The sequence below is a fragment of the Gekko japonicus genome, unplaced genomic scaffold (genome assembly GCF_001447785.1).
Source record: "Gekko japonicus isolate JY-2015 unplaced genomic scaffold, Gekko_japonicus_V1.1 scaffold1346, whole genome shotgun sequence".
In the NCBI taxonomy this organism is placed as follows: Eukaryota; Metazoa; Chordata; class Lepidosauria; order Squamata; family Gekkonidae; genus Gekko; species Gekko japonicus.
This window is the reverse complement of record NW_015162521.1, coordinates 46,605-70,868: the sequence shown is the minus strand read 5'-3', so window position 1 is coordinate 70,868 and position 24,264 is coordinate 46,605. Positions and strand designations below refer to the sequence as shown.

General features: G+C 43.5%; 1 protein-coding gene across 1 annotated transcript in view; it reads left to right on the top strand.

Moving 5' to 3' along the window:
- Window positions 1–17,665, top strand: part of KIAA1958 (KIAA1958 ortholog) — a 48,664-nt gene extending 30,999 nt beyond the window's left edge. Inside the window, 2 exon segments of the mRNA XM_015406234.1 lie at window positions 13,313–13,485; window positions 16,859–17,665. Coding sequence (XP_015261720.1) covers window positions 13,313–13,485; window positions 16,859–17,665 — 980 coding nt within the window.
- The last annotated feature ends 6,599 nt before the right edge of the window (window positions 17,666–24,264 follow it).

Here is a 24,264-nt window from a genome sequence, read left to right as displayed (position 1 = left end):
TCTCTCACGTTCCTTTAAAAAGACTACTAGCAACCACCAGCTGACTTGGACACTGCCTGTGGTGGAGGGCAGCTACTCATTTTCTCTGTCCATGTTCCTAAAGCACATCACACCCTGCCTTTCCCGAAGTTGCTATTTGCCTTGCAGAGACAAGCTTTCGAGTTGTAAGTGCTGTTGCATGCAATGCTCCAGCTATGCCTGAGACTATGAACTGTGGATTTGTTACTGCTACTTGGTATTAGTTCTTCTGGAGCCTGAATACTTGTGAGAGGGTCAGTTGGTGCAGTAAAACACACTTCTGGTACCCAAACAAGTGTCTTAGAAATAGTGTTGTTCCTCCTGTTCCCTCAAGATTACAGAAGTTGGCCACCCCTGCTCAACAAAATACCCTATTGAACTAAAGTTAACTTTTGAACAGCATTTTTGAAACCTTTTGGGAAGGGGTTATTTTGCTTTTAAAATCATTGTCTTGCCAAAAGATAGATAATTTCTATGCATTGTATAATTCAGTGATGTTCCTGTTGAATATGCATGTTTTATATCATATGTGATACTTGTAGGATTGTTAACCATTGCTGCTATAACCATTTATTGTAGCTAAATGGGGAAAATGGTACTGTTTATGTTGATGCTGTGCAATTTACCAGTTTTATGTGTGGCATTTCTACTCGTGTCTTTTTAAACATTTTATTATTTGGAGCCCCTACTTAGTGCCTTCTGTTGAAGGAAATAAAACATTGTGGGTGACAGGCTGTGCCAAATGTGTAAGTACACTGTTCTACATTTCTAGTCAGAGACTGGGGCAATGGGCTCTTTGAAGTAAGCTCTTGGGCACAAACTATCATTGTTATCATTGATCATTTAAATGTCACAATGGGAATGCCGTGAAAAGAACCCTGTCATATAGGTCACTATAATTCCATTTACTAATGGGAAAATTGAGTCTGAAGGATGTTACTTCCCAGGATTTCCCAGTGCATATCTACACCATATTTTTAAAATGGTTTAACAGCCTCTTCCCAGAGAACCCTGGAAAATTCTACTTCTATGTATGGGAACTGTATGATCTGTAAAGATCTCCAGCTAAGAATTCCTAGCACTTTGCCAAACTACGTTTCTCAGGATTCTTTGGGGAAACTATGACTGTAAGTAGTACTTCCAATCAGTAGATTATTCACTGTTCAATATACTGTTGTAGATTAGATGTGCCATCATCAATGAATCTGTAGCTGAGAGATCTTATGGAAAATGTCTACCCTGCAAGTCCCACGGAAATAAAGGGGATTGGCATAAAAATGTAGTTGTACTCTTTAGTTTAAGAAATGTAATTTCTATAAATAGTCAAATATGTTCATAGGCTTTTCACAACAGTGTTGTAGTGTTATTTCACTATCAGCCTCATTCTTGTTGCACGTTGGGCTTCAATACCAAACGGTCATCTGTAAATCTATAGCACAACCATTTGGTGCCCCTACCCTTTTCACTGTGGAAAAGCTGCTTAGATTCAACCCAATAGAGTAGTGAAACATCATTTTCTATAACAATGCCTTCAGACTTATGAAAAATAGAAAATAATGTTTTAAATATTTTTTTGTAAAGGCTAAAAAACTATTTGCAACACCAGGAAGAACATAGCTGGCTTCAGAAACGGAGCATTTCAGAGGCATAACTAGAAATGGACTGGAGAAGATTAGTTGTAGTCACATCTGGAAGGCAGATACGGTGGACCCTTCTGTAGTTAAGCCACACGTATAGAGATTTTTTTAACTGAGTATGTTCCAAACTCCATTTTTATTACATACATGGCTTCATTTTTTTGTTCTCCTTCCATTCAGAGAGAGCTCTGGGTTGGCTAACTTGGCTGCTAAACCTGGACCAGTTGGGCAAATACTGCTGGTTGCAACTCTCGTTCTCTTAGAGCTTGGCTACATGCTATACTTTCTGTATGAGAGAGGTTTAACTTTGTTGGGAATTCTTCAGGTTCTTTCTCCATCAGGCAGAAAATGTTGGAAAGGATAGCACTCAAATGCGGAGGAAAGGAGAAGCCACTAGCAGGTCCCTTGCTGCTTTTTTTCACCCTTGTAGCTAATGTTTCCTGCTTGTAACCCTCCCAGCACTTAGGGCTGTTGTTCTCAAATATAACCTACTCAGGGCCAAACTAAAAGTGACTGGCAAGATCCATGAGCAGGCTCTCTCACGTTCCTTTAAAAAGACTACTAGCAACCACCAGCTGACTTGGACACTGCCTGTGGTGGAGGGCAGCTACTCATTTTCTCTGTCCATGTTCCTAAAGCACATCACACCCTGCCTTTCCCGAAGTTGCTATTTGCCTTGCAGAGACAAGCTTTCGAGTTGTAAGTGCTGTTGCATGCAATGCTCCAGCTATGCCTGAGACTATGAACTGTGGATTTGTTACTGCTACTTGGTATTAGTTCTTCTGGAGCCTGAATACTTGTGAGAGGGTCAGTTGGTGCAGTAAAACACACTTCTGGTACCCAAACAAGTGTCTTAGAAATAGTGTTGTTCCTCCTGTTCCCTCAAGATTACAGAAGTTAGCCACCCCTGCGCAACAAAATACCCAATTGAACTAAAGTTAACTTTTGAACAGCATTTTTGAAACCTTTTGGGAAGGGGTTATTTTGCTTTTAAAATCATTGTCTTGCCAAAAGATAGATAATTTCTATGCATTGTATAATTCAGTGATGTTCCTGTTGAATATGCATGTTTTATATCATATGTGATACTTGTAGGATTGTTAACCATTGCTGCTATAACCATTTATTGTAGCTAAATGGGGAAAATGGTACTGTTTATGTTGATGCTGTGCAATTTACCAGTTTTATGTGTGGCATTTCTACTCGTGTCTTTTTAAACATTTTATTATTTGGAGCCCCTACTTAGTGCCTTCTGTTGAAGGAAATAAAACATTGTGGGTGACAGGCTGTGCCAAATGTGTAAGTACACTGTTCTACATTTCTAGTCAGAGACTGGGGCAATGAGCTCTTTGAAGTAAGCTCTTGGGCACAAACTATCATTGTTATCATTGATCATTTAAATGTCACAATGGGAATGCCGTGAAAAGAACCCTGTCATATAGGTCACTATAATTCCATTTACTAATGGGAAAATTGAGTCTGAAGGATGTTACTTCCCAGGATTTCCCAGTGCATATCTACACCATATTTTTAAAATGGTTTAACAGCCTCTTCCCAGAGAACCCTGGAAAATTCTACTTCTATGTATGGGAACTGTATGATCTGTAAAGATCTCCAGCTAAGAATTCCTAGCACTTTGCCAGACTACGTTTCTCAGGATTCTTTGGGAAAACTATGACTGTAAGTAGTACTTCCAATCAGTAGATTGTTCACTGTTCAATATACTGTTGTAGATTAGATGTGCCATCATCAATGAATCTGTAGCTGAGAGATCTTATGGAAAATGTCTACCCTGCAAGTCCCACGGAAATAAAGGGGATTGGCATAAGAATGTAGTTGTACTCTTTAGTTTAAGAAATGTAATTTCTATAAATAGTCAAATATGTTCATAGGCTTTTCACAACAGTGTTGTAGTGTTATTTCACTATCAGCCTCATTCTTGTTGCACGTTGGGCTTCAATACCAAACGGTCATCTGTAAATCTATAGCACAACCATTTGGTGCCCCTACCCTTTTCACTGTGGAAAAGCTGCTTAGATTCAACCCAATAGAGTAGTGAAACATCATTTTCTATAACAATGCCTTCAGACTTAAGAAAAATTGAAAATAATGTTTTAAATATTTTTTTTGTAATGGCTATGTTATGATTTTTTAAAAAACTATTTGCAACCCCAGGAAGAACATAGTTGGCTTCAGAAACGGAGCATTTCAGAGGCATAATTAGAAATGGACTGGAGAAGATTAGTTGTAGTCAAATTTGGAGGGCAGAAGGGCAGATACGGTGGATCCTTCTGTAGTTAAGCCACGTGTATAGAGATTTTTTTAACTGAGTATGTTCCAAACTCCATTTTTATTACATACATGGCTTCATTTTTTTCTTCTCCTTCCATTCAGAGAAAGCTCTGGGTTGGTTAACTTGGCTGCTAAACCTGGACCAGTTGGGCAAATACTGCTGGTTGCAAATAAAGGCAAAGCAAAGGCTTAGAACATTCCATCAACTGCTGATAACTGCTCCACAGCAAATGGCCCCTGAGTCTCTAACAGAGCTGCTGGGGTTTGGTCTGCTAGTTCCTGGCCACGAGTGTCACTCCAGGGCAGTGGCCCACCAGGAAATTTCCCTGGGAGTTAAATAACCAGTCCACCCCTGTTAACAACTGTTGGGCGGCATTCATAGTTTCAAAGTATGTATCAGTGCAGCCCTCAAACATGAGACTCCTGCTCATTTGCATGAAAATGAGCCCCACTGAAGGAATGACCAGTTGGGCAAATACTGCTGGTTGCAACTCTCGTTCTCTTAGAGCTTGGCTACATGCTATACTTTCTGTATGAGAGAGGTTTAACTTTGTTGGGAATTCTTCAGGTTCTTTCTCCATCAGGCAGAAAATGTTGGAAAGGATAGCACTCAAATGCGGAGGAAAGGAGAAGCCACTAGCAGGTCCCTTGCTGCTTTTTTTCACCCTTGTAGCTAATGTTTCCTGCTTGTAACCCTCCCAGCACTTAGGGCTGTTGTTCTCAAACCCCAGAGTGGGTTGTGACTCTATTGCAGGTGGGTTGGAAGGAGGAACAGGGTGGGCTGAAAAGAGGCTCAATGGCAAATCTGGGTTGTCTCCACATAATGTCCAACATGGCCATGAAACAGGGCTCATTTCTCACTAATGTGATATATATTTATAAATACGAAAAATGAAAAATAAAATATAAACTGTTTTTCAGCATTCACTTATGTGAGATTCCTGCATTTTGTGTTGGGGAGGAGGAAAGTAAAGTGGTGTTACAATGCAAGTGGGTCCCAAATAGTGAAGTAAGTTGCAAAGTTGAGTCCTACTTCAAAAAGCAAAAACAATGGACTGGCAAATGGCTTTGCCTTCCGCGTACACATGACTGTGAGCGCAATTGCCTTCAGCTTTGTCTGCCTGATGGTGGGGGGAAACTTTACAATTCTCAACTGAATATTTTCTCATAGTGAAGATAACTCTAGCCTTACTCTGCCTACACCTAGTTCTGTCAATCCAGACTGACTGGCAACAGCCTAGATTCTCCAGCATCTCCATCAAATGTCTTCCCAGCTCTCCCATATGATGACAAAATCTAATCCGACCCTGCTCAATTTCTGGCCTACCAAACTGTATGCTTCACAGGGAGTCCTCTGTGTTAAAGTCAATGCCAATTTGCTTATACAAAGGCCCTGGTCACATGGAGAATTTGCCGCGCGAAAGGCACGAATGTGGTCCCTCATCAGCCCCCTCCCCCACCTGCAATTTCGCAGCAGAATTACCACGGTGATGTTGGCCAGAGTGTTAGACTTAAAAGATCTGGGGTTTAATTACTGTGTACCTCACTGATCTCATATTATGGCACCCTCATACCTGATTGAGAAGGCCCATAGCTTGTTCCATCATGCACTGACAGAGGCTTTCCACTCACATTCTCAACATGCTAATTTTTGGTTGGTAGGAATGGAACTTCCAAGAAAATAGGTTTGGGATCAGGGTCATCATAGAAACATTCTGAAATTAATCCATGGGGACAGTCAACAATGTCTACGATAGGTGCACGTTTTGAACCTGCATCTCCCAAATCCTAATCTGACACTTTAATCATTATACCACACTGGCCCTCGTTACAAATGTCAAAGGGCCATCCAATTAACCATCAGCTTTTCTCCAGTTCTTAAGGGGCTTGTGTCTTTGGTGACCCTTCAAGAACAGGAAATCCTATAATTAGGGAGCAGCCTCTTGAGAGCACACTCAATGCTCTAACATAGTGCACAGATTATTATATGCTAGTATTGGGCCATGCAGCTTCGTAAACAATGGTCACGCTACTGCCCAATTTGCTTTTTAAAATTAAAGTCAACAGCTGCTATACCACTCACTCAGCGAATACATTTCCTTTCCCTAGTCATATGGAAATTTCATTGTCTTCACATTTGCAAATGATTTCATTTCAAGTCACAAAAGTAGCTCAAGGTTACTGTGGCGTACTGCCTATTCAAATGTGTTTAAGTGAACAATACTCACCTAGACCAAGCAAAATCCTCACCTTAGGTTTGGAAATTAATGAGTGGTTTTGCTTCATAACTTGCCAATAACAAATGGAACTTGGCCCCTTTCCCTGGAAAGGCATATGAGACTTCTGTACAGAAAAGGCAGTGGGTTTTGTTCTCTCTGTTGCTCTCTCCCTCTCCCCTCTCTGTTTCTATTATTACGGTGCGTGTTAGTAGAATAATTACAGGTAGCAACCTTCAGGAGAGCTGGATTATAGCACAGTGGGAGGAATACTTTGAAAACAGAGATAATAACCCTGCAAAGACTATACAGCTTTTCTCATATAGAGCTAACTCAAAAATTTCATTTTTAATTTGACCTGATCAATTTAATTTAATTTGACCTGATTTCAAGGTCGCTGAGAAACACAATGGACCCTATGTAAAAGCTCCCTCTGGGCCCTCCTTCCCATTCGCCAGCAAACACACATGATGTTTGTGGAAAGCATACAGACTGCTAGTGTCCTATTCCCCCACGGTGACCCTGGAATTGTGTTTCCCTAGTCCCCTTCTCTTGGGAGCCTTGTGTGATATAACAACATATACAAGAGGAAATTCTGTTACACTCCCTGATGAGTTACATTTGTGTTGCTGAGGGGAAAAAATGTTTTATTTCTCAGTAACATGATCCAGAACTGTAGAGGTATGGATCTAGGGTTGTCGGCCCTGGGTTGGGAAGGAGCTCAGAGGGGATTTGATGTCATATAGTCTGCCTTCCAAAGCTGCCATTTTCTTTAGGGGAACTGCTTTCTGTAGTCTGGAGCTCAACTATTACTCCAGGAGAACTCCAGGACTCACCTGGAGGTTGGCAACCCTAACACCTATATCTTTGTGGAAATCATATGTAAGTAGTGACCGCCTGTGCAGAGGTCCTAAAAGGTACATATTCACACCCTGTTTTCTGTTTCTTCTTGGAATTTTTGTGCCAGGCACCAATGGGGCACAGATCAGTTGTTGACTCACTGCAGTCCTTTGACAAAGAAACTCTTGCTCCTTCAGATCAAGTAGGAGAAGCTCTATAGACAGAGTTCAAGCCCACCACTAATTCTTGGACTCAGTAGTTCTAGGAGCTGGACAGAGATTGAAGATGAAACCTAAAGAAGGACTGGAGTGGAGACCAGCAGTTTTGGTGGGCTGGGGAAGAGCCAAAGTAAGGCCCGGTGGTTTTGGAAGATTGGGGACCAGGGGAACAGAAGCCACTTTGAAAACCAAATTTGAAAAAAGGTAATGTAGCTATGCATCCAATAAATGAATAATCAAAAGTCAGATATTCAATGAATTTATAATAGGGTTGCCAAGTCTTACCTTGGCTTTAGCGGGGGGAGTCCTGGATGTCGCCGGGAGTCTTCCTGCGTGCCCCCGAAGTGCCAAACATGCCTGGCGCAGTGACGCCACCCAGAAGTGACGTCATCACGTTGGGGGCGGGGGCACGATCATTCAAGGGAAAACCATAGAGTTTTCCCTTGAATGATTGTGGCCCCACCCCTAACGTGCTCATCGTGATGACGTCATCTCCGGGTGGCGTCACCGCACCAGGCACGTCTGGCACTTCGAGGGCGAGGTTCCCCCCGGTCAGCCCAATCCGGGCCGGCAGCAAACGGTCCTCTGGAGCGGGGGTTTCCCTGGCCCCCGAGGGGACTTGGCAACCCTAATTTATAAAGTTGCAGGGAGGGAAATGGAGCTGAAGAGGGAGAACAAAATGGCTCCCCCCCTTTTTTACCCTAGAAATTAGCCCCAAAGACACCCCCCCATCCTATCCTGGTCTTTTTATTTTTTCTGTTCTGTTTACTACATTCTTCCTTATCCTGTATAACAACAGGGCCTGTTGCAACGTATTATAAAGATTAAGCTATTTGACTGCTCTATTTGCCATGCCATTCTAAGTAGAGTTATACTCAGGGCTATTTTTGGGCAGGAACACACAGGAATGGAGTTCCGGCTGGCTCCCAAGTTGGCCACGCCCAGCAGGAACTCATTAGCATAATAGGCCACACCCAAGAGCAGAAACTCATTAGGATTGGCTACATTAGGGGTGTGTGGCCTAACATGCAAAGGAGTTCCTGCTACAAAAAAGCCCTGGGTTTTGACAACAAACAAGGTAAACAGAATAACAAGCAAAAGGTGGGTGTGGCTGGATAACCACACTTCTGGTAACGTGGGAGTGCAGCCTAATGTGCTAATGAGCTGTGCTGTCAGGGGTGTGGCCTAATATGCTAATGAGTTCCTGCTGTTGGGTGTGGCCTATTATGCTAATGAGTTCCTGCTGGGCTTTTTCTACAAAAAGAGCCCTGGTTATACTCCATTGACTTCAGTGCATTTGGAATGGTGTAACTGTTTAAGATTACACTGTGAGTCTACCAGTATGTTCCCTTTCTATGACTTCTTACCAGTTGTTGGTCTTCAGTGTCTGCCAGTCCCTAGCTTTGCCACTGTACCCGGCAGTGACTGCTATACCAGTTCTGACCTTCTGCTTGTAGTTCCCTGAAACTTACTGCCATAATCCAGTTTTACTAAGGCCTAGAAACAGCTTCTGACATCCTCTCTAACCCTTAAGCCACCAATCTAGTCCTCAGCATTGCTGTTTCTTTTCACGCTTTCCTTGGGGCCTCACTACAGGCTACATTTCCTCATGTCTTGCCTGCTCTGCATGATCACACATGTGCTGCGAGTTCCATTCTTGGAACTTAATTTCCAGGCACATGGGGGCGTCCCTAGGAATGGGATCGTGATGCATAAGATGTATAAGATGCATCTCCTCCCCTCCCACCAATTTACCAAACTGTTGTGGGCTAGGGTTACCAACTTCAGTGTGGGGCCTGGAGTTCTCCCCGAATTACAACAGCTCTCCAGACTAGGGCTGCCAAATCCCCCCGGGGGGCGGATTTCCCCCGCTTTGGAGGCCCGATTTCCACCCCCGCTGAATCGGGCCCTGGGAGAAACCCCACCCCCTCGTGCACATCACCCGGATGTGACGTCGCATGCTGGGTCGTATCTACGTCACCCAGAGGGGTAAACATAGAGTTTTCCCCTCAAGTGGCTGTGGCCCCGCCCCCACGTGCCCGGCGTCATGACGTCACATCCAGGTGACGTGCATGCGGCGCGTGCATGCTTGGCGCGCGCACACACCGGGAGCTGCCCAGGAGTCCCCCGCCAAGGAGGTGAGTGCCATTTGGCAACCCTACTCCAGACCCTGGAGGAAATGGCAGCTTTGGAGGTATAGCATAGGAGAACAGAAGTCGTAGGCTTCACAAGCTTGATGGATTTACATTCTGTACCGCTAAATGTGGTGCCTTCCATGGAGATAGATCAAGATGGGTAGCCGTGTTAGCCTGTCCGTAGCAGTAGAGAAGAGCAAGAGTCCAGCAGCACCTTAAAGACTAACAAACTGGACTCTTGCTCTTTTCTACTGCTACGGACAGGCTAACACGACTACCCTTCTTGAGAAGTCGTAGAGTCACTAGAAGGTGGATGCTTTAGAACTTCCATTTATCCTATGATACAGGAGAAAATTATAGTTTCTGATCTCTCTCTCTTTTCCTCATGAAAATGTATGCAAACACAGAGTAAGGCAGAAACAACCATAAAGGCCCTTTCTAAGACAGAGACCTGGCTAATGATAGTTCTGTATCAAAGATACATGCCAAATACATAATGTTTACAAATTAATAAGTGAAGCTTCTTTGGCTAAGTGAAGCTTCTTTGGCTTCTTTGCCTTTTAATTTGTTTTATGTTCCTTCAAAACAATACTATGTAGTCCTTCATTTATTTCCAAACCGCTTGTAATTTTCAAGGTTCAAATCACAGTGTGTACCATTTATTACTGTTGTTCTTATGCTCTTCAAACTGGAAATCCCTTAGTTAGCCAATTTTTCCCCCACGTGAATGTGAAGATCAAAACATTATATTAAGTCTCCTTTAAGGTCTTCATCTTGAAAGGCCGTTTTTTAAAATTCTCTAAATGGCACTTGCACAGATGCAAACAGTGTTCCCTGACTCAGATTCTCTACAGTTTTCTAAATGGCAAGCAAGTCCTAATTTTGCAAATTCAGACTAACAGAGGCAGAGCTGGAGCACAGATTCAGAGCTGTGACTGACATGCTACTCTATCTACTCTATCCTTTGCTGGTAGAGTTGCCAACTCCATCTCAGGAAATCTCAGGAGATTTGGAGGTAGTGCCTGGGAAAGGAAGAGTTTGGGGAGGGAACTCAGTGGGAATATGATGTGATAGAATCCACCCGCTGATAGGGCTGCCAAGCCGCGGCAGGGGATCCGCACGTCTTCACAGGATCCCTGCCGCGGGGGACAGCGATATGCGTTGCACCGCCGTCGCCAGGATGTGATGCTACGCGTCACTCTGGCAACAGGACTCCAAACAGCCCCGTTGCCAGAGCGACGCGTAGCGTCACATCCTGGCGACGTTACGTTTTCAGGAAGCTGTGGTCTAAAATAAGGAACATTCCTTATATTAGCAGACCAACCAATGCTACTGTCTTCCTTTATCGGGGGGGGGGGAAGTAAGGAAAGATCCTATGCTCAGTGTGGAGGTCCAACAGTGCTTGAACATCATCAGCCTTCCTCACCTCTGCAACGTCTCATCATGCAGTATGCACCTTTGCCCATTTTCTCTGGCCATTCCCTTTGCCTTTGCAGATCATTCCTCCCGGCCTCCTCCTTTTCCCTTCATTACTTTGCAGTCCTGATCAGTGATCATATCACTTAAAGCACTCTTCAGCTCCATTCCCACCATCTGTTTACAAAGGGAGTTTCAAATGCAGATGTAGGTTTTCTGATGCATGGAAAGTAGGAAGTGATCAAGTAGAAAAGGTGATTGGCAGCCACATTTCGCTTCCTGCGGTTTATAATCCGCATGTGATTGGGGGTGTGACTGGCAGTGCCAGCATCTAATTGAATGTGACTATGTGGCAGACAGCCAGTTCAGGAGGGATTGAAAGGGGGGAGGGAAACGTTCTTGTTGAATTTCTGCTCACCCCACAGCTGTTAAAGGCATAGGAGCAGGTGGGGGGGGGAGATAAAAGTTTACAAGGGTGAGAAGGACAAATGTAGGGATGAAGGAAAGTAAAGTGTTTTTAAAAACTGAAGGACAACAAACTGGACAAAAAAACACAGAAGAAAGGTCATGTCTTGCATGCATGATTCTATAAAAGCTTGGTCAGAAGTAAATCTTACTGAATTTAATGGGAATCCCAATCAGGCACAGGACTGAAACCCTAAAATACCGTATTTTTTGGACCATAAGACTCACTTTTTCTTCCAAAAAAAGTGGGAGGAAAAGTGAGTGCGTCTTATGGACCGAAGGTTCAGAATATTTTTTCCCCTGTTTTCCTCCATTAAAAACTAGGTGCGTCTTAAGGTCAGGTGCGTCTTATGGTCCGAAAAATACGATAAATATTTTATCCTGCAACAGTGCAGTGCCTACTCCCATGCAGATGATGGAAACTGCACAGCAGGATCAGCTACAGAGGGGAGGCAGGTTTCTGCATAACAGGGGGAGTCCTTTTCCCTAATACTCTCATAACAACAGGAAAAATATAAAAAAGCAGGCAGAATGCAGACTGTAGGGATGGGCACAAACTGGGAAAATGCAGTTCAATTTGTGGTTCATGGTGTACTATGTTCATGAATGATGAACCGTCACAAACTTTTAGGGGCTAAATGAACTGGTTCAGTTCATGAGGTTTGTGACTTGGTAGAATGGCCTCCTTGGCGTGCTGGAGACACCATTCACAGGCGATCTCCACCTGACTCTCCTCTACCTGCCATCCAAGTTTGGTAAGGACTGGATTTCTGGAGTCCAAGTTATCGCCCTCCAAAAAAGGTGCCCCCAGGAAAGCGCTTTCTGGGGAAATGACCACCTATTATTTCCCCAGAAAGCACTTTCCTGGCTGCACCTTCTTTATTTTTTTTTTTGGGGGGGGGCATAACTAAGTCGGGAGCGTGCGTCGGTGATGTTTTTCTCTCTCTCTCAGTTTAGGCATGCGCACAGGCAGCCATCTGTAGAACTAAAATGTTTGCGCTTTTGCAGAACAGTGATTTCTACTTCAACCCGACTGCTGTAACACTTTAAACTTTAAAGGAACACTTCCCTTTAAACATTTATCCTGAAAATGGCCTCTGTGAGATCCCGAACTCATCTAAATGCTAAAACTAGGCACCGTTTAAACATTATTTTTAATAACGTGGTGGCGGAGCTCTGCCTATGCGCACACCGCCAATGCTTTAAAAAATGGTGGGCGAAAAGCGGAAGCCTCGGGCAGCTTTCGAGTGGGGAGGGGGTTTAAACCAAAAGTGGCTCGACACCAGAGGAGCGATCACACAGAGCGAAAATGTGGCTGGAAATGGAGAATCAGGAAAACACCACTTGGGGACCTGGTAACAAAATACTCCGGTTTAAAGGGGATTTGAGCCGGAAAGCGACGGCTGGGGATGGGAGGCAGATGTTGACTGTGTGATCGCGCGTATAAAATCCGTTTCTGAACTGGCACGACACGAGATCAAATGGTGCGCCTGAACGCACCCTTCAATTGAACGGATACAGCCTGTCTGGAAATGTATCCCTTCAAGAACTGCCACAAAAAGCTGGAAAGTTCATGGAAAGTTCATGCCCGTTGATCTGCCATGAACTTCAATTTGTGAACCATGAACTGGCCAAAATTTTTCACAAACTTAAGTTTGTGAGCCAGTTTGTCCCCATCCCTCGTGTGCAGTTCCTTCCAGCTGCTGTGGAATCCTAGTGGCATGAAAGAAGAGTCCAAGAGCAATTCCTTATGGTCCTTCACGTCTGTTCAACTGAAGAGAAGCAAGCACCTATTTGCTTCCCTTTAGCTTTAAGCCAAGCAGTGGAGCATACCCAGATTTCCCTGTCTTGAGTTACATGGGCCCTTTAAACGTTTATCCTGAAAATGGCCTGAAAATGAGAGTTACATGGACTACAATTTTGCTCCTTTAAAACCAGGGGGAAATTTTATTCTCAGTTTCAGTAGAACAAGGATTACACCTTAAGTTTCTGAACACACCACCGTCTCACCACAATGCTACTAAATAGTCATATTAACGAACTGTGCCAATTTTATTCTTATATCATTTGTTTAGCCTATTCTACAAAGCTCAACAAATTCCCCATCTTTAATTTTGATGATGACTTGAAATATCTTTGTATCAGTGCTGTGAGCCCAAACACGACTAAAGCAACACTGTATGCACTGAATGTGTGGCGTTACTGGTGCATGACAAAAGGCCTGAAGGATTACATGGACATTACAAAGGTGAGTCTCTAACAGTAGCCTTCACTCTTTTTTTTTTAAAGTACCCATTAGGTACACTTTTATTATTTTTCATATTATACACATACAAACATACAACATATAAACAAACATCCACTTACATACATAAAACATACAGAGATCAGTATATTTTCTTATAACTCTATTACCATATTTAAAAGTTTTCTTGAATCACTTTCTATAGGTTTGCTTAAGTTTCTGTATACTCTTATCTTTTTACCATAGTTTCTAATTAACTAAAAGAGATTAATAATACCAAAAATTTCATTACTTTAAACTATGCATTATATTATACCAGTCATACAGTTTTTTCCACGTCTTTTGAAATGTTGGGTCTGTTGTCCCTCTCATCAATGATGACAGCTTGTCATTTTCAGCCGTCTCCAAAAGTTTATTCACATATTCTTGCTTCTTTGGTACTTCCATTTGTTTCCAATATTTTGCATATAATATTCTTGCTGCCGTAGATATGGTATTTTAGTTCTCAATATCTCTTGCATCATCTCATGGATCCATCTCCAGTATCTCATTGTTACATCGCAAAGCCACCACATATGATAAAATATACCTATCTTATTTTTACATTTCCAACATTTATCTGAACAATTTTCATTCTGCTTAGCAAGCTTATCCGGTGTAATATACCATCTATAAAACATCATACATATTTTCTTTATATGATACCGCCTTAGTCATTTTAATTTTTTTAGACCATATCTGATCCCACTCTCTCCAAATAATATTATGACCTACATTTTGAGCCCACAGAATTATATTTTGCTTAACTGTTTTATCTAACAGCAAATCCTCTAACAAAATTTTATAGATTTTCTTTATCAGTTTATCATCCAAAAAGACAAGACTTTTTTCTAGTTCAGTTAGGTAAAGGTAAAGGTTCCCTTGCTCGAAAGCCAGTCGAATCCGATTCTAGGGTTGCGATGCTCATCTCCGTTTCAAAACCAAAGAGCCAGCGCTGTCCGAAGACATTTCCGTGGTCATGTGGCCGGCATGACTAAACACCGAGGCGCACGGAACGCTGTTCCCTTCCCACCGAAGTGGTACCTATTTATCTACTTGCAATTTCTTGCTTTCGAACTGCTAGGTTGGCAGGAGCTGGAACTAGAGATGGGAGCTCACTCCATCATGCGGCACCCAAGTCTCGAACTGCTGAACTACTGACCTTCCACAGCCTGCAGTTCAGCATCTTAACCACTTGAGCCTCCGCAGTTCAGTTAGTTTTTCATTAAAACCAGTCTTTTTATCTTTATTATAGATAGATTCTAATTGCATTTTATTCCACCAAGACAAGTGTTCTGGCAATTTCAAGCAATCTTTCTCATCCGAAATATCTTGATATCTAAATAGCTCTTCCCCTGTAAAGACATTTGGCAAGGTAAATACTTCCAATGGTACTATGAGTTTTGATTTTTTAATATAAAACCTTCTATAGATTGGATCCTATACTTTTAATAAAGCCACTCTTAGCCTCTAACAGTAGCCTTCTCCACTGGCCATTGCTTTACTATCTGAAGCAGAGTTTGCAAAGCTCTGTGGAGCTGGGAGATTAAAATTAAAATTTAAGAGAATTTAAAAAGCCATAGAAACTCCTAGGATATAACTGCCCTAACCTTTTCAGGAGAAACTGAACACTTACAAGATTTGCCTTTTTAGTTGTTATGATTATGGCATTTACCTCACAGAGCAGGAGAGTATGCTGTGTGTAATCCTATCAATAGCTGTCATCATCATCATCTTGTGTGAACACCTGGCCACCAGCAGGGATTGGGTATCTAGGCCTCACCTGAGGGATCAGTCCATGAAGACCACTGTATTAGGCTATCTGTATTCAGATTCTTGTTATTCTGCATTGATCCTCTATACTACCCAGCCCCCTCATCACAACATTTCTGGCTGAGGGCCTGTCTACTTGCAGCTTAATAAAGTCTGATGAGCAGATGTGAAATAAGATAGCTGAAATTAATGTAGTGATGAGAGGGCGAAGAGAAAAGGGATCATTGTAACTTTCTCAGCTGTAGGCATCAAAGGCAATATTATTCATGCCTTCCTCCTGTTTTTGCAAGCACCTCATTATAACCAGCTTAAAGCTTTCCTTTTAATTATGAGTTTTATAGGGCCTGTAAGTAGATCTGAGTGGAATGGCAAGATAGGAAATTTCCACTACTCATATGCAACAGGGAAATGGGCTGTTTGGGTAGCTGATGAAATAGCTAGACAAGTTCAAAGAGAGCCAGTTTGGTGTAGTGGTTAGGAGCGCGGACTCTAATCTGGGAGAACTGGGTTTGAGTCCCCACTCCTCCACATGCACCTGCTGATGTGACCTTGGGTTATTTACAAGTTCTTTCAAAGCTGTTCTCTCACGAGCAGTTCTCAAAAGAGTTGTCTCAGCCCCACCCACCTCACAGGGTGTCTGTTGTGGGGAGCGGAAAGGAGAGGAGATTGTAAGCCACTCTGAGACTCCTTTGGGTAGTGAAGGGCGGGGTATAAATCCAATCTCTTCTATTTTTCTTCTTCAAATCATAGACCAAAACAAGTTGGTTCACTGTAGAAAAATCCTTGCAGATCAAATAGCTCAAGGCGACCTGTGCCATTGGACCAGGCTATGTACTGCAGGGGGAGAAAAGGAGGCAATTATTAATATTTATTTATTATTTATGTTTTTTATCATCCACCTTGCTCACTGATACTCAAGGTGGGTTACACAGTGTAAAACAGTGCAGTCAATAGGATGGGACATCCAATAAGCAATGTAATAGGATTAAGACTGTGGAAATCTAAAACCAAGCAAAACATTAAAACAAGGCTAAAACAAAGCAAAAGCATTAACACAACTTTTATAGTATGTGTAGTATACATACTATACATAGTGGCATAGTCCACAGTCCCTTTCTCTTTGTTAATGCTTCTTCCTGAATTAGTGTGTTATATCATAGCTCTATTACCTTCATAATAATGCCCTCCTAAATAATTCAGTTTTGCATAGTTTGCTGAATTCCAGAAGACAGGGAACCTGCCTGACCTCATCAGACAGACCATTTCATAAGGTGAGGGCCACAACAAAGAATGCACATGTATTCTCCACTGCAGCACTCACTTCCTCTGCTGCTAGCACTTCCATATGTACAAAGCCAACGTTTTCCGTGGAGCCCTTACACATGAAGAAGTGCTAAACAGCTGAGGAAGTGAGCACGGCAGCAGAGAACAGACTCTATAATGGCCAGAGAGAAGGGAATGATGTCATAGGATTCAAGCCACTATCTTGGTCTCAGGGCTTGATCTCCAAGAGACGACACCATGTGGGATTTTAATGCAAATGTTTTCATTTCTTTGGACCTAGATTTCAGCTGCAAAGTTGAATGAACTCCTTGAGGATTTCTACGTCACGGTAAAGAAGACCGATGGCTCCGATTTTCTGGCCACCTCTCTGCATGCTATCCGTCGAGGGTTAGATCGGATTCTGAAGAATGCTGGGATGGGCTTTTCTATCACAAGTGGAACCTTCAGTTCCTCCGCCAAGAAGCTCAAGGAAAAGCTGAGGGTGCTCAATAAGGCCGGGATGTCAGGGTCTCGCTCTCGCAACATTGTCTATTTTTCCCATTCGGATGAAGAAGAGATGTGGAGGACTGGATGCTTGGGTGATGGAAGTCCAGTAGCATTACTGTCCACTGTGGTAAAGCATAACAGCCAATATCTTAACATGAGAACCTTACAGGAGCACGCTGATTTAATGTACGGTGACACTGAACTGTTGAAGGACTCGCAGGATCGACCCTTTTTTGCCAGAACAGACCATGTGAAACGAGAAAAAAGGATGGGTTCCAGCAGAGTGTGCTATGGCCAAATATATCATGAGCACTCCAAAGGACACAAGCTGTGCCCTTACTGCCTCCTCTACAAGTACATGTACATCCACCGGCCTCCTTCGCAAATGGAAGCCAAGTGCCCTTTTTATCTGACTGCTCGGAAGGAGATAACTGGTATGAGCAATGTATGGTATGAAGAACAGAGAATGGGGTTGCGCTCTCTAAGGGGGGTTGTCCCAAAACTGGCTAAAAAGGTCAAACTGGAACATTGCGAGAACTTTACTTTTGTCTCATTCACTCAGGTCTCCCGAACGTTCGGCCCTCTTAACTCATATCAGTAAACATATTGTCCTTCTGTTTCAGACCCTTCAAGTCAGTTGTACTATAAACACTGAGAGTCAGGAGCATCTTTCAACCTACCCAATGGCCTAAATATCCTATGAGTCTAATAGACAATTAGCAATAGTATGTTGTGCTGAGATTTGGTTTGGTATAGAGTGGCTGCTATTTGATACAGATGGAGACCTGCCCCTGTATGATGCTAATATATTAAGACTACAAACCATAAAAATGCTTCAAGAGTAAGAAGATGAGTTCAGCACAGTACCTTTTAGCATAGGGCTCTATAAGTGACATTATGTATGTTGAAGTCAATGCACATAGATGAGGAGCAGGCACAAGTGTGCTGGCTCCCCACCCACCACCTGTGCACGGTCACTGGCTTATGAGCATCGTGTCTGTGTGCCTAGCAAGTATACATGCATAGGCTCCCTACTAGGGTTGCCAAGTACTTACCGCAATCCGGCGGGGGACACATGCTCCCCAGCCGGAACATTTCTCCCTGTAACACACCATGCCGTCGCCAGGAAGTGACGCTGGGCGACGCTCTGGCAATGGGGCTGAAAACTCGATGGTACCATCGAGTTTCTGGCCCCATTGCCAGAGCATCGCCTGGTGTCACTTCCTGGCGACGGCATGGTGGGGCATGTCTGTTGTCCTGCGAAGACGTCTTTGTCTTCCTGGCGACAGCATGGTGGGGCATGTCTGTTGTCCTGCGAAGACGTCTTTGTCTTCCTGGCGACGGCATGGTGGGGCATGTCTGTTGTCCTGCGAAGACGTCTTTGTCCCCCGCCGAATCACGGTAAGTACTTGGGAAGCCTGCTCCCTACCTATGATCAGGAATGTTTGAAAAAGCAGTGTTGTTGGTAACAGGCATGGAGCTTACATGCACATACACATGTAACTTACATGCACAGACTTCCTACATGCATAGGCTTGGAGCTTACATGTACATATTTCCTGTAGGCATAAACATAGACACCATGTTCCCAGTGGTGTACCAAGGGGGGCAGGGGGCAGTCTGCCCCAGGAGCAGCATAAGTAAGGTTTTTGAAGGGGCCCCTCGATTTCAGCATTATCCTGCTGTCTCCAGCTGAATGTCTTTCTTATTTTTAAAATGCAGTTCTGGCTGCAGCCACTAGGGGCACAGGAAAGTCTGGGCATAGCAAAAAGCTTTAGGATTGGCTAAGCTTCCCTTTTCTCCAAAACTCAAGCAAACTTCCTTAACAGATCAAAGTGATAGCTACTACAGTAATTGCCAGTGTGCAAACCATTTTCCCAATAGCCTAGCCTTTCTCTCTCCTTTTCCTTGCACCCAGCTCAGCCAGATCTCGCAAAGCAGTAGTTAGGGTGTTGCAGCAAAATAAAACCTTTCCCTCTTAATTTCTGTCCCTCTTTTTCACACATTTCTCATTCATTCTGTCTCCCTTCACCTAATTTCTCTCTGTGTGTGTCCCCCCCCCCCTTTATTTTCAGTTTTTGGTCTCATCCCCATCCTGCTTGGTGACAGAATGGCTGCAGTCACACACACTAAATAATTCACTTTCAATACACTTTCCAACTGGATTTTACCAGTTCACACAGTAAAAATCCAGTTGGAAAGTGCACTGAAAGTTGATTGAAAGTGGATTATTTAGTGTGTGTGTGTGAGTGACCACAGCCATAATAGTTAAGAGTAGTATAGTAGCAAACCTTTGTTAATATTATGCCGGGTGCTCTGTACATTGCAGTGGTTCTGCTGGGGTGCAAAAATCCCCTCCCTTTTCAGTTTCTACCGCAGATATTCTCTGGTGTGACTTTAGTCCTTTGGAATCAATGGAAGGTGGGGGCACCTTCTTGGGGGGGGCAGTGTGTTTCTTAACATCCAGTCCGGTGAAGCTTGCGATCACTATTTTGTGATGCTTTGGCTTAGTAGAAGTGAGTACAAAGGCAAAACACATTGGGGGGTGAAAAACCCTGAAGCAATAGGGACAAATGAGTGACAAAAATGACAATGTGGAAGAGCCCCTTATTAGGTCACAGCGTTTTTAGCACACGGAGCAAGAAATTCAGTCCTTTCTACTTAAGTGATTAACATAGGTTGGCTTTAGGTCTATGAAAGGCCCTTCAGTTTTAATATTGAGGAAAAGTGAATTTTGTCTCTGTTGTTGCAACTTTCTTCTGAGGCACTTCCAGTTTCTCTTCAGGTTGTATAAATCTTTCACCAGGACAGTAATGTACTAAGGAACTGTAATGTATTCAGATGCTGCCATGAATGCATTAGATGTCATGTGAAACATCTCATTGGGAAGCAATGTTAAGCTTCGTCTTGGACAGGGATGCAAGTCCAAGACTAATTCGTCCAATCACATTCAAGCAAGCTGGAAGCGGGAACGTGTGTGATTGGACCTTATGCGATCAACCTGATAGGTTGTTATCTGTAAAGTAGGAGTGGCTATATTAGCCGGGAATGTTTAAATACCGAGCAGTTTCAATGGGCAAACTGTTCGGGCTATCAGATGTTGTACCGTGTTGGAGAAGTGATCATGAAGAAGAATAAACTTGAGTTTTGGCTGAAATCACTCTCTGACTCTTTGTTAAGCTCAGTACTTAACAGGAACGACCTGAGATCTTATTTTCTATTTTCTCCAAACAAAAGAAAATGTTGTCATGCATTGTCCCATCCTAAAACAAGAGAGTTACTGTAATCAAAGTAAAATATCTCTTGAAGCAGAAATGCCTTTGCTTCCTTTTGCAGTATGTGCATACAATTATTTCTGCCCATGATGTATAAACATAGCCACCCATTTGCTATAATATCACAAAGTACAGATATTTTCCCAACACACAATGGAGCTATAGTATCCGTTGAGGTAATTCTTTGTATCAGCAAGAAGAGTCAGAGTTTGTTAGTTGTTTTTCCCTTTCCTATTACAATAATTATGGCAAACCTTTTTAAAAAATTGAAAAGGTATACTATTTAAATTTGATTGTTCAGTTATTGCCTGAACAAAATGACAGGTAAAGGTTCCCTTGCAAGTGAAATCAACTAAACTACAGCCCTCTGCAGACAATTGATTGTCTGGGGCTCAAGATCTGTGTAACAGGAGCACACTGACATAGGATCCTCCCAATATGCACGGTCACCATTGTGTACAGATGGGGCAACAGGTATATTTTCCTTGCACATAAAGCTTCATTATGTGGAAATGGAGCCCCATATTTTTGAGGGAATGTGTTTACATTGACTGAAGCATGAAAAATGTTAGATCGCCGCTAACAAAGATCCGGAGAGTGATTTCAGCAAAAGTGAACAGCTTATTGAAGGTACGAACAAGCGCTTGAAAGAAGTCATAACCAGAACAACTTAACATTGGGAGCTAGGCTCCTTTAAAACATTCCCGGGCTAACGTAGCCACGCCTCTGTACAATAAATAACCAATGAGGTTGTGCGGATAACGTCCAATGAGAGTTCTTCCCTCTCAGGGAATTGGTGCAGTTCTGATTGGTTGCTGTTGTGGAGCGACCAATAACATGTTAGTTCGGAGGAGCCTTCCTCTGGCTCGAGCTTAACATGGGGAGTCAATGCGGCGATTCATGTCAGCCTCCCACTCACTCAAAGTGGCAAATGTGTATCAAGAGGATTGTGCATGGCACACGTTCCTGTTACACACAGTTGAGAGTGCCAAGAATGTTTGAAAAGGTCTCAGAAGCTACCAGAATGTAGTCTAATCAGTTTCATCACTCCTTGGACTTGTATGGGATTGGTGCAGTGGGTATCAAACTCTTGACTTTTTAAGATTTGCTTTTCTGCCAAAGCTCCTCTTTTAATCTGTCATGGAAACCTCACAAGGGGATCCTTTGTTCTCCAACAGACCACAGGGCAGGGCAGCATTTCAGGTGAACAGAACACAGAGCAGCAGAGATAGCAGGAACAGAACAGAACAGAGCTGTCTTCCAAGGGACCAGACAATTAAAAACCCCAATCTAGTCACAAATTCGCCCTGGCCAGGAGCCAATTGGAGTAGACATAGGAGTGTCCAAATTCTAGTTGTCATGGGTAGCTTGAGGGGATAGGTTAGAAGTTTGGAAACCACGCCCACAGTCACATGCCCCCCAAAACCCAAGCCTCATTGTGTACGTAACTCTTTGCTTGTTTGGCAGAGGTCATCTGGTCTCTCCCAGCATGGAAATGTGAAGAATGTGGGTTTATGGAATGGCAAAGAGGCCATGGGGCCCACCATTTGGCTTGTAACAGGAACTAAGGCACAACAGCATGGTATCAAAAAACAGAACAGGAGAAGGCAGGACTTTTAGAAATCAATATTTCTATACAGGCTATAAATCTATGCAGAAGCTACCATAAAATCCAATGATCAAAGAAAGCAAAAGCGGCATGGAGTGTGGAGGGTACCATGAAATCTGATGATCAAAGGAAGAGAAAGCAGCATGCAATGCAGAGGGGAATTTCTGTTCCAACGTGGGTTTCGTAAAACACTGGAGGGAAAAGCCAATGCAGAATCAGCCATGGATTCCGGTGTACCCTAGAACACTTCAGCTAACTGCTTTGCCATACAGAAATGATTGTCCGTGCACAACCTGTGTTTCATGTGAACAAATGAGTAGTTTCTAAGCACCTCATAGTATACTATGGGATGGAATCCAGAGCACTGTGAGACTAGTTCCCTGAGCCCAAGGGAGGTCCAGGTTTGTTTTTCTTAACCATTGCCAGACTTCTGGCCCTTCTTGGCCAGTTGCTTTGAACTGCTGATGATTGCAAAAGCAGTTCCTGATATGAAGTAGGAGCCAGGTCAGTTGTTCAAAGGGAAAAAACTCCAAAACTCCACAGTGCGAAGTGCAACCCCCTTGCATGCCCTGAAGTATTTATTTGGATCTCAACTGCAGCGTTGTAGCTAAGTTCTGGAAAGGGGTATTACTCTTAATCATTGCATCATGGGTTTTGAATACATTCAGATATTTTGCTGACTGTGTAAAAGAGAAGCTCATATTCCCAAATTGTTTTCTCAGTCTTCTCAGACTCAGTTTCATTGTACATATGACACCAGGGTGCTGTTTATATCGCGTACTGCTGAACTGTCAAAAACGCATTGTAGTGGACCACTGGAACTGCCATCGAAAAGACCCTTAAACTATTTAACTGGAGTGAACACCATTGTTAGTGTTGTTATCAAATTTCTATAAAGCCACAGAAATACAGATGCCCCCAATCCAGCTAGGGCTATACACACTAGAAAGCAGGCCAGCATATGTCTTGCACCCAAGTCCTAGCCTGATCCCACAAATGATGCTATGTGCACATAACCCTAAAATTAAATCTGAGCAGGTTTCAGGAGAACTGAACTAATTTTCCTGGTTCTTCCTTTCCCTCCAAACATCATGTGATCCCTATCGGATGAGAACTAACATCAGTTTTATATAGGCCTGGCAACTCTGGCATGGGGGGGAGTTGAGAAGGCTGGAGTTTGGGGAGGGGCGGGAGCGCAGCAGGAATGGGATGCCACAGAGTTCATACTCCAAGCTTCCATTTCCTCCAGACTGATTTATATAGTCTGGATATCAGATGTAATTCTGGGACAACTGGGTTGGTAACCCTACGTATTTTCACATAATCCATATGGTTGTAATATTTGTATAACAAATATGTTTGACAAATATTCTACCACAAGGAATTTACAGTGTAATCCCCAGGAGAGTTATAACCTTCCAAGACTTCAATGTGGCTTTGTTTAGGATCATACTGTTTGAGAATTCAAGACACAGGACCGTAAATTCTGCTTCAAGATTCATATGCTCATTCCAGAATTGGGTACAAAACCCGAAACCTCCTCATTCTTACTACCTATATTTGGAAATAATCAGCTTTACTCTCAATGGAATCTTTGTTTTCCCCACCTCCATTCCTCACTACTGACTCTTTTATGCAGGGGGGAAAAGGGCTAGGGGGACTCATTAGCATAACTCATTAGCATATGCCACACCCCCTGACATCACCGGAAGTGTGTCCTCCCCACAGCCGGTGGCGACCTCCAGCGGGCACCAGCAGGGAGCTCCAGGCCCCGCCCTCCCGCACCTCACCCGGGGGATATGCCACACACCCTGACATCACCGAAAGTGTGTCAGAAGGCAACACCCACTGCTCAGGCTCCACTGGACTGTTTTCGATTGCTAGCTATTGTGGGGGGGACATGCAGATCTGTCCTTGCAGAGGAGGGAGAGCTTGTACCTAAATAAAAGTTGGTCTTAAATGTGCCACTGGACTGTTTTCGATTGCTAGCTATGGGGGTGGGACATGCAGATCTGTCCTCACAGAGGAGGGAGAGCTTGTACCTGAATAAAACTTGGTCTTAAAGGGGCCACTGGACTGTTTTGGGCTGGGGCCCCCCGGGGGGGGGGGCTCTGCAGCTTACCTGGCTGCTTCTTGCTCTGACTGAGGGCTGCTGGTAGCAGGGGGTGGGGCGTGTTGCATGTGCCCGCCCCCTGGGCTCTTTACTGCCGAAGCTCCGCTCCTGTGCGCTCCTGCAGGAAATGACCCCTGGGCAAGACCTACTTGCTCTCTCTGACACCAGGACTGTCTTCTGCCTTCTGAAGAAAGCAATGCGTT